The sequence below is a fragment of the Panthera tigris genome, chromosome B4, assembly GCF_018350195.1.
Source record: "Panthera tigris isolate Pti1 chromosome B4, P.tigris_Pti1_mat1.1, whole genome shotgun sequence".
NCBI classification, from domain to species: Eukaryota; Metazoa; Chordata; class Mammalia; order Carnivora; family Felidae; genus Panthera; species Panthera tigris.
Genome location: NC_056666.1, coordinates 125,289,674 through 125,301,005, shown reverse-complemented (window position 1 = coordinate 125,301,005; position 11,332 = coordinate 125,289,674). Strand labels below are relative to the sequence as shown.

General features: G+C 44.7%; 1 protein-coding gene across 5 annotated transcripts in view; it reads right to left on the bottom strand.

Moving 5' to 3' along the window:
- Window positions 1-6,226: 6,226 nt before the first annotated feature.
- The window catches only part of RIC8B (RIC8 guanine nucleotide exchange factor B), a 103,403-nt gene continuing 98,297 nt past the window's right edge, over window positions 6,227-11,332 (bottom strand). For 3 of the 5 annotated variants that reach the window (XR_006220204.1, XR_006220205.1, XR_006220206.1), the window contains one exon: window positions 7,504-7,589. Coding sequence is in view for 2 of the 5 variants with exons in the window: in XM_042993095.1 (XP_042849029.1) it covers window positions 7,478-7,589 (112 nt within the window). In the remaining 3 variants the exon portion in view is untranslated. Of the gene's footprint in view, window positions 7,590-11,332 lie in introns of all 5 variants that reach the window. The other 2 variants (XM_042993095.1, XM_042993096.1) reach the window with 1 other exon arrangement.

Below are 11,332 nucleotides of genomic sequence, written 5' to 3'. Positions count from 1 at the left end.
GGAGAGGAGATGGGCAGCAGGTTTCAAACCCACCCACACCTTTATTCTCAGAAGTGCCCTAAGCCACTCTGGGGTGCTGCAAGATTTATCCCAGTGATGTGCTGGTAAAGTTTAATTCGCTGGCCAGGGAGAAAAGCCCTGATGTGGTGTTGGCGGCTCGTTCCCATGGTGTAAATCCTCCCGCCGTAGCTGAACTCCACTGTCTCTGTCGTCACGATGTCGCCGAACACAGACTTGAGAAGAAATGCTCTAGTAGGACCCCCAGTTTTCCACCTTCCAGACACAACAGACGTGAATGACTCTAAGAGCATAGGTAACAGTAAAACCTAGAAACATAATTAGGAAGTGAAGAATTTTGAACAGTTATTACCTTTGTTTTATTAAATATGATTGAAATGTACATAATTTAATTTTTCATAATGGTTTTTTACCAGCTTGTAAATTTCCTAAACATTTGACAACCGGCTCTCATGAGCTGCTGTAAGCTGGTTCTCGCACATGTCCTTTTGCTTTTGGATTCCCTTGCCGGCTTTAATTTTTTTGATACCTTGTATCTTTTTTCTATGTCAGTTTTCCCTAGTTCATCTAATTTCCAGTCTCCAAAATTTTGTCAATAGCGCTTTTCTGCTTATCGTCTTCTTGACTTCATTCTCATGGTCCTATTGTGCATAAATAACCCTTCCTGAAAACGGCCACGTACTGCCATTTTAATCCGTTTCCCTAAGCCGGTCAAGGGAAATGCATGCGTTCGATGTGCTTTTTTAACCAGAATTGTTTGCCATTAGAATCACTTTTCACTTATTGCACATACATGGTTAAAAATATACTTTTAAAAAATACTTTTTTATTCTTTGGCTTACATGGATTATCTTTTTTGTTAACTGTTGATCAGTTGGTAACCTTGTATGGGTCACATAAATGTTTAGTATGAAATTTACTTCATAAATTTCCGTTGCCTAATGTGCTTTTGGTGTGCAAATGGTTTTAACACTATGGAAGTAACTCTTTTAACCACCTAGAAATCAGACATTAAACCATAGTTTTTAGTTTCAAGTTTTTGGGTAACATGAGGTAGTGGTGTTTAAGTAGGTTCCACGCCCAGCATGAAGCCCAGCATGAAGCCCAACGTGGGGCCTGAACTCAGGACCTTGAGACCAAGACCTGAGCCGAGGTAGAGAGTCAGATGCTTAACTGACTGAACCACTCAGAGGTAGTGGTTTTTAAAATCTATCAATATGTACAGAATTTTTCTTTCCGGAGTTTCACTTTATTCCCAGTGAGCTTCTCTATGGTGAGGTAGAGGGTGGAGGAGAAGGGAATTAGAATTGTTACAGCAGGAAAGAAAAAAATTCGTGTTTAGGTTGTTTTTTTTTTTTTTTCTCCACTTTGAAGACAAAATAATAGGCTTAAAAGTCACTTACCGTGAAAAAAGGATTTTATAAATTCCTTTCTCCTCCTGCACTGTAACAGGACTCGGATTTCAGTTGTAACTGAGACCCCACCGACACCTCTGTTCTTTCCACAGCTTGGTTGTTCACGTCCTCCCTCCTTTGTGGAAAAATAGCCCCGTGTTCTTTCACTACTAAGCTAGTTTATTTTGAGTTTCTGTTACTTGTCGCTAAGAGGCCTAAGTCTTTCCAGTTTTGAGAATTTTTTTTTTTAAAGCTTGAATTTTGTGGATCTCCATTCCACACGATAGCTGTTCATTATTAGCATTATTTTGATTGAGAAAATATAGCCAAGACAGATGGGCGCAAGGATACAATGAATTCAGTAATGTTTACGAGTGAACTTTTATTCGTCACATCAACATGTGTACGTACAGTGTCTGCAAAATAGGACTCCCTGTCTGTCCAAGACCTTGCTTACTCCACGTGGAGATGATGCCTGGGGGGACCATACAAATTGGCAGATTCCTTGATAAATAACTGGCAGCTCCACCCGCCTATTCCCAGACCCAAAGATACTTCGTTCACTTGCTGGCAGCCACTGCCTTAGCGACCTTCTCCCCAAAGTCCTTCTCATTGGAGTTGAAATGAGCTCTTCTCTCTTGTCTTTCTCAGGCATCAGAGTGTATTTATTCCAGCTTCTAAGTGCCTCCTGACTTCACCCGTCTTCTGTACCTACGGCCACTGCTCTGGTCCAGGCCCCGCTTGCCCTCACAGGCACTGATGTGACACCTGTCTGGTCTCTTTTCCTACTGTCTGTTCCTCCTCACTCTGTTCTCTGTACTGTAGACTTTTCTCACTGTGTCCTTTCCTTGCCTGAAATGTCACTACTCCTGTGTCCTGTCATGAGAGCTAGGATACCTTTGTTTCAGTCCTACTTAAAACTGCTAGTGTTCTGCAAACACATCCTGGGCCTTTTGTCTATGAGCTTTTGTTTGAACCAGTTCTTTTGGCTAGAACAGTCTTTCTCCTATGCATGGCAAGCTCAAACTCCACTCGGACGTCGCCTATGAGATTTTGTCAACCCCCACAATCCTCCTGGCCAGTGACAGCCACACTTTACCTGGCGTCCTATAAGCACTGGGGTGCAGGCTTTGGTGATGGACTTCTCACACGGTGGGGAGAGGAACAGTTAGTAACGTTTGTATATCCAAGTACCTGAGACAGTGCCTGGTACATAGTAGGTTCCCAGTAAATATTTACTGAACAAGTTGATGTGGATTGGTATGCTTATGAGTACAGGTCCCTTGGAGACTAGCTCCTGAATGGGATCCAATGTATTTTCTTGTAGAGCTATGGAAGTAGAATGAGAAAAACATGTTAAAATTATTTTCCCAATTCTGTTTTTTTTTCCATTTAATTCTCCTTTGACACTTTTTCTCCCAGATAATACTTTATTTCATCTATGATTGTAAAAGCAACACATAACCTAGCATTTACATGGACATCAGACAGGCTTGAGTTCAAATTTTGCTACTTAATGACTGTGTGTTTGTACACAAGTAATCGATCTCTCTATGCCTTGGTTTTCTCATCTGAATGGTTATTATAATAGTTTTTTCAGAAGATTGTTATGGCGGTGAAATTAGAAAGTGTATGTAAAGTGCTTAGCACGGTATCTGGCACAGTGATTGCTCAGTACATAAATATACACAGCTGAAATCATGTTCAATGTAGAAAAGATAAAAGTCTGTGAGACCAGGATATAGCTGGAGTCTTTTGTCCCGGATCTTCACGGCGTTGCATTAAAAGAAAACCTACATCTGACTCCAGAAGCTTGGATAATAATCTTTTCTTTCAGATAGACTTTCTCAACCATGGTTCACGTGAACCACAGAGCGCACAAAATGGCCAGAATCTCTTTTTTCTCCCCTGAGGATGCTACCTAACTAGGCCCATTCTAGATGCGCGGGAGAGCTCACAAGAGCTCACGGTGCAGTACTTGCTTCAGGGCACCGAGGCTTGGTCCTCTCCCCACACCCTCCCCCTTTAAGGAAAGCTGCTCTGGTGCTTCTAGAAGACCTGGTGCAGGGCTCAGCATAGTGCTGCCGATCCTCCCTGGAAACGTTCTCATTTTCTCCAGCCTTCTATTGACAGCTGAAATCTTTCCCTCCCTCGCCCGTGTGATTTGTTCCCAGAACACCATTCATTTGTTCCTACTCCATATTGTGCTCGACACATACTCCGTGGTTCTGACAGGTATCCTCTTTTCTTGAGAGAACAGTCGCGCGCGTCCCGGTCCTTGTGCGCTCCCTCTCCTCTTGGATTGCTATGAAGCACATCACCAAGAAAACGCATGCCCGTATCTGGACTATACCGCAGTAAACGCTGACACTTCACATGCAGACTTCTAAGAGCCATCTGGATACCTTGCTGCTGCTAAATGCCTCTCCTTGACTAAAGCTGTAGAATGATCTGGGCATTAATCTAAGTGGGCCGTGATTTGTGCTGCTAAGGCTTTTGCGGGACTGGTGCTGTATGGTGGAGCACATTTCCTCTTCCTGGAGCCGTTTCTATTTCCAGCTGCTCTTCAGCGCTGGCAAGGCTCCTGCTGCCTCCCAGTATGGGAGAAGGCACCAGTACCTTTTTTGGGGGACAGGGCCATGACGTCTTCTGTGTTAGCAAGGAAGAATAATATTAGGTAGGCAATTAGCAGTGTCTACCACAATTCATAGAATGGAGCATCATCTAGTCATTACTTTTCGAAGAATATTTATTGACGTAGGAAAATGCTCACAATATGTTAAAGAAAGCAGGGTACACATCTGCAAATACAGTATGATCCCAATCTTGTAATAAAATGAATTATATACGCATAGAAAAAATACAGGACAGACATACACTAAAACATTAACAGGTGATTATCTCGGTGGTGGGATTTGGGTGGATTAACTTTATTTAATTTTCTGCATTTTCCAAACTTTCACCAATGAACCTCTATATTGCCTTTACAATGGTGGGGTAGGGTGGGGAGAAGCCCATACAAGGGACACCTGACACCTCGGACTGGGAGGCGGCCAGACTGATGTGATAAAGGGATACTCAGTACTTGCACTGCCTCAGGCAGTGTCTCCATTTATAAAGGAGGGAGAAGAACCCCTGTCTGTCCACCTCCCAGGACCACTGGGTGAGTGAAAGGGCCCTACGCGCCGATGGGTCGCTACTCCAATGGCTCGAGTGCCTTACTTCAGGACACACACTTCCTTACCATGTCGAAAGTCAGGAGGGCTGTGGGCACTCAGACCATAGAGTGCGGGTGGCCAGCGTGTTCTCACCATCCCCACTGCGGGCCACCGTGGCGAGCATCTGTCTGGGGAAAGCTGGCAGCCCACGTCTCTAACCCAAAAGATTCCAGGCCCTTGTTTGAAATCCAGTCCTGAGCAAGTTTCCCGCTCACAGTTCAACTCCAGGTCCCCTCCCTGCTTAGTTCCTTAAACTGTTCTGCTGAAATGGTTATTGCTTAAAGTGGCCTGAGAATGCCCTCTGTCCAGCATTCCAGAGCCCTAGGAGGCAGAGCGAGGACCTGGGTGGTCAGGGTGGGGAGGCGCAGGAGGTGCCGGGAGTCGGGCCGGCCAGACTCGGACTCCTATTGCTGTGACACTGGGAAACTGAGGCCTTCCAGAGATGGTCTCCCACATGAGATGCGATGAGGTTACATGTGAGAAGAGACACAAAAAACCCAGCCCATAGTAAGCACTCTGCAGATGTTCGTTCTCTTTCCGTGAGCAAAATGAGGTCCCTCGTCTCCCCCTGCAAACGCTCTCTTCAAAAACAGAGCTTAGTGCCTGGCGTGGGGAACCTCAGAGAGAACCCAAACTCCTTGAAAGCACAGGAGCACAGCTACTTACACAGGCCATTGGGACCCTCTGCATAAGCTGGCAAGATGCTAGTTCAGGAGACACGTCTTCAGGCCAAAGCTATTTGATTGTAGAAATTATAAAAATACTCTAAAAATGCATTTGTAGAATGAAGTAACAAAAGTACTTTTTTCTAAACCTTTCCCACATAATCTTATGAATTACCGAGTTGCATTTCATTTACTGTTAAAACGAGGGTTACCCACCACTTCTCTAACCATCGGGATGAAAATCGTGAAGTGGGTTGTATTCTTCCTAGCCTTTTATTCTGGAGTATTCTGGATTTACTCAGTTTTTAAAAATACACTCTGGATCATCTCTATGCGAACTTGTCTATGGGCTGTACTGTTTGTACAGATCTTTCTGGGTCAACCAGACTGTCCTTTGGGAAACAGACTGTCCCAGACTGGTGATGCCTGGAGTGGTGTTCCTCCTTCTCTCTGCCTTCCTGTCCAGTTTTCTGTTGACCTTCGGTGGCTTTCGGTAGACCTGTCTTCCATCTGTCGGCCTCCTTTGCCACTTTTTATGGGCTTGAAAGCCAGAGAACTAAACCTGTTATAAATGTATGCAGATTTTAGTAAATAAAAAGATTCTTGAGGATCTCTCCTGTGAGTAAATTGCAAGAAACTCTAGTGACCTCTTTTGGTAGCTCAAAGGCCTTTTAAAATTCCATCCTTGAACTGTTGTTTTGCCAGAGAAGACACTTCTGGCTAAATGACCTCTTTCACTAATACTCTGTGTACTTTACCTATCCTTAAAAAGGCTCTTGTGGTAGGTGAGATAATGGATGTGAAAGCACTTCAGAGAAGCACAAATTCTGGGATATTGTTTACCCCAGGTATCTATAAAGAAACACACAGAGATGGCTACATTGAATCAACCCCAATGTTTTATTTAATTTAAAGTTTTAAAAGGCAGTGGTTAAGCACATCATCTATGTGTATATATGTATGTATGTGTGTGTTATCTACATACATACACATATAAAAGGAAACCGACCCCTTTAGGCTTTAGCCACTGACTGACTAGGCCCGCTGTCTACCGCAGGATCCATTTTCTACTTCCTCCTATGACCAATTCTAGAAGTAAAAATAAACAGCTTTAATCAGTTTAACAGTAACTACTTGTGTTTCTTTCTCTTTTTTTAAATAAATAAAGTTACCATTAAACTGATCACCTAGGGTAGAAAGGCTGAACACACACACAGGCACACACACAGTCCCCAATTTAAAACCTGTGACATATGAATGACCTGTATGTACAGATGGGTGCCGCTGACTCCCTCTACCCCCGGCAGAGGCCACACAAGAACCCCCAGGACTCGGGGAGTCCCCATCCCCTCTGCTGGATCGGAGGATGTGTGTTCCTGGCACCCTGGGTCAGAGCTCAGAATGCACACTCCCATGCAGTGATACAGACGGGGGGGGGGGGGGAGTTCAGTTCTATGGGTCTAGTGTTAAGGTACATAAGGGAATAAATAGGCATTTGTAGCTGCCTCAGAACTAAACCATCATTTATAACCCTTTATGGGGAGAAATGTATTCTGAAGTTCTAGATAAGCGACATACAAACTTTCAGAATGTAATCAGTTTGCAAGTCTGGGGCTGTGTGTGTGCGTGTTTGTGTGTGCACTTCCACATCTTTATACAAAATTGAAATGAAGAGTGGGGCTAGGTTTATGGAGCAGCTGCTTGGCTTCCACGTGGTCAGTCCTGATCTAAGAAGTCGCTTGCCTCAGCCCTTGTTTATCAGCAGCTCGTTCTGCTTCTCACGTGCCGCTGTCTGCTGGAGAGATTCAGGAGGGCAGCTTTCACCGGTGAGAGGAAGGACGCGACTCTATCTTCTAAGAACCTTGGCAAACAGAACGGCCAGATTCAACCAGGGCTGCTTTGCAGAACGAAGTCCTTTCAGTTCCATCCCGATGAAGTGGAATTACTCTTTCTCTGTGTTTTTAGCCCCTGCAACTCCATCCAACTGCAGCTCTGTACGAATGCCTCGGTATCGCAAAAACACAGGATCACCTCTTAAATATGCTGGATTCTCAATGAGTAAACCAGTTAATGTGTTTCTAGCCAAAGCAAGGGCATAAATGTTTTAGAGAAAAGACTCCCCTGGAGCTACAGAGAAAAGATGCTGATAAAAGCAATATTGAGAGTTGGGCAGGTGACGCTTTTAGTCTGTGTCAGAGCTGGTCTCTTCGATGACAGAGTACTGGTTGAGTGCTTCCTCCAAAGGCGTTATTGTCCCATCAGGTTTTAGTCCCATTGGTTTAAGCAACTCCTCTCTGGAAAAAGAGATAAAAGAGAGAAAAAAAAAGTATTCACCAGCATCACACACACACCCCTCCCCCCGCCCAAATCCACATCCTTTTAAAAAGAAAAGTCTTTAAAAACCAAAGTATTTTTCCTCAAGCTCTCTGTGTGTTTGTAACAGGAAAGATGAAAGGGGCATGGAAAGAAAAAGAGGGAGATCAAAGACTTCATTCACACAGGCCAAACCTACTAAGCCAATTAAAAGTATGAAAAGTCAAGGTCTAAATGGGCTCAGGACAAGGAGCAGGTCTCTTCTGTTTTTAATAATTAACTTTTTTTTTTTTTTCCTTTTGTGGATTCGTTGTTTTAGTGAAGTTGAAGCTGCCAAAATTTCACGGGTCCCAGTGGGCCAGGCATACGATCAAGTGGCTGACTTGATATGTATGGATTTCATTCAGTGGAATAAATCGGTCAGATTTGATTCTGCCTCTCCAATCTACAGCAATACATAAGTACTTCTCAATCCAATCCAAGTCAGCTGGCCTTCCCCACCCTTCTCCCTTCTCCCTCCTCCCTCCCTCTTATTTTCTTCTCTCTTTCCTCCTCCTCCTTTTTTTTTTTTTTTTTTAAACACCATTGCTTTTGTTTGTGGCAGTTTAATTATGGGATTGACAGCCATTTTAATCTCTTCAAAGCTCCCCAACTGCCTCTTTTCAGCTAATCCAATTATATCTACTCCACGAGTTACAGCCTCATCTAAAGATGATTAATTATTGATTAAGTCAATCAAAAAGCATTAGGAAAGATTTATTTAATCTCTTCATAGGCTCTTATTTATTACATGGAGATTATGGCAAATGTACCTGTTGAGTTGCTAACTCTAGCCCTCCTCCTGCCCCCAAAATGTCAGACTTTACAAGTAGCCTTGAAGAGGCACACGAGCTGCTTCAAATTTATTTCTCAAGGAAATGGGCATCACCCCCTGAAAACATATATATAACCAAGAACCCACATGGCAGCAGCTTAATGTTGGTGGGATCTGGAGTAAAGGGAAACAGTAAAACCTGCTTTCCCTCTGCCTCCTTGCTGTTGGCCCTTAGGCCGGCACAGAGAAGGGTTCCCGCCTGGGGAGGGTCAGCCACACAGCAGTGTGAGGTGTTGGAGGTGCAGTGAAACTCCCGGAGAGGGGGGAGAACAGCCCAGTGGTCCCTGGATAAGCCAACAGGAGCCTGAGCAAGCAGCTCTGGCTAGTACCACAGACTACTTCTGAGAGTCTGAAAATCCACTTGAGTAATGGGGATGGCTGCCCGGCTATGTTGAGGCTCTTGAGTTAAAAGGGAGGAAATGCAGTTCCTGGTTCAAGAAATGGGGTCAGAATCATAGAACTTAAAGTTGAAGGGGCCTCAGAGATCATTTAGTCCAACACCCTTGTTTGCTAAATGAGACTGAGTGACTTACCCAAGGTCACACACCTAGGGCCAAGTTGGACCTGGGACCTAGGGCTCCTGTGCTCTTTGCAGGGCACCACATCTGGATTAACTGCTCTAACTGCATTACAGGAGCACACTGAGTTCAGCTGCTCAATGTCCGTTCAATACCTACATGCCAGGAGCTAGGTCATACACCAGGCAGGGAAAGGAAGACTGGGCACAACTGTCCTTGAGGAGTGGGTGAAACATGTATGAAAAATAACTTAGAACGTAATGGGGTAAATGCTGTCAGAGGATCACGAACAAAGAACTGGCAGCTCCTGAGATGAAGCGTAGACCACACTGCCCGGGAAAGGGAGGGACGGCAGTACAAATCAGGTACAGGTATCCAATGCTGGGCAAAGAAGTCACAGGGCCTTAGAGGCAAAGGAGACGGTGTACAGGGCTCGGTAGGGTCCCGTCTACTTGTGTGTTTTGTGTACCTTTTTGGATTGTGTCAATTTCTTCTCTATGTGCTCTCATGAAGCTGCAGAAGGGCCCAGTGTTTGGAAAGTGGTGAGGTTTGATGAAGAGGTGGCCGGAGGTAAGGCTGCAAGGGCAGTCTGGGGTCTAGTGGTTAAGTGTCTTCAATGCCAAGAGGCTCAGGTTTGTCTTTAAGGGATGTCACCTCTGTTTTATAGGGCAGTGTCTCTGGCAGCAGTGTGAAAGGCACACCGGACCAGGGGGAACCTGGTGGCAGAGAGACCAGTCATTAGGATGTCACTGTCCAGTGTATGTGACAGGACACAGGACACTGGACTCGGGCTGTGACCCACTGGAAGGGCTGAAGGCTGGTGAAGAAAGACTAGGAAGTGGAGTATCCCTGTGGCTTCCAGCTCAGATGACCGAGAGGATGGGGATACAATCCACTGGAGCAAGAACACCACAGATGAAGTAGATTTTGGTGGGGAGATGCTGACCTCTTCTAGGACATGAAGAGCTTGAGGCCCTTGCGTGACAACCAGGTAGAAATGTTTACTGGAAAGCTAGAAAAACAACCTGTTTCCGTGAAAACTTCTCTCTGGCACTAATATACACCACACACATATCTACATTTTTACAACATAGCTCCCTAGTTCTAAGTGATTGTGCTAAAGGATTTTGTGATATTGGACACTATTTACTAATGACGTAAAAGGACAAGGGGACAGCCTGCTGGGAATAAAACACTGAGAGATAAAGTTCAAAGGTCTAAAGGGGCTTGTGGAAGAGGGTACAGTAAGGGGTAGGGAGTGAAGGGCTGGGGTAGGCGGAAGCAGGACCCTGGATGGGCCTAGAGGAATTCTGGAGAGATCGCAATGGGACGCTGGGTGGATACACCCCCGCCCCCAAACCACTACCAACACGACTCCACTTCTGTGACAGCAGGATGCTGCTGGGCTAGCTACCAGCTTGTCCAAACCTAGGAGGAATATTTTCATCTGTTTCATCCCTATTCCAATTTTACGATGGAAGTAATAAAGAACAATCCAAATGTCTCATGGCCAAATTATAGGAACTTGTCTGTGGGATAAAGGGCCTCATATTTTAATTCTCACTTATGAACTATTCTTCTCAAGCATTTATTTTTTGGGTCCTTTGTATCACCCCTCCAATAACACGAAAACTCCTCTGAGGGTTCCGTTTGATGCTTGGACTTCTAGACACCTCTGTAGGAGAGGTGTCTGTGATTAACTGGCCACACAGTCATGCATTTGTGCAAATGAATTAAGGCAGCAATGTGATACAGTGTGAAAAAACAAAAACATCTGGGGTCTGGAAGTCTGTTTGAAGGCCTGGCTCTTCCACTTACCAGTTGTGTGATCTTGGGTAAGTCTGAGTCTCAGTTTCCCCATCTGTGAAATGGGGATAATGATAATACTAGTTCTACCTCCTTGCCAGCAATGATGTAAGAAGTAACCGTAACAGAACTAGTAGGGGGAGCAATAACAAGGGTGTAGATCAAAGAGTTCTGTGAGCTGCAAAGATGTCCTACATATTGGTTGTTATGACTGTGGTAGAGTGAAAGGTACATACAGGTTTTGACGGTGGACAGACCTAGGTTCTAATCCTGAGTCCACCAGTCACTAGCAATAAGACCTTGAACTCTCTTCAATTTCCTTATCTGTAGAACTGGGATAGAAATACCCACCTCACTGAGTTGTTCTGAAGGCAAAAGGTCACTGTATGTATAAACTGTAGTGTGATGGCTTGGAATGTGGTTGGAACTGCAAGTTGATTTTCCTGTCTTTCTGTGCTTATTGGAGACTTCCCCAAGCTTGTTAGGGGGCTCTGGGAATAAGTGGGGGCTGAATATGCAGAAGCAA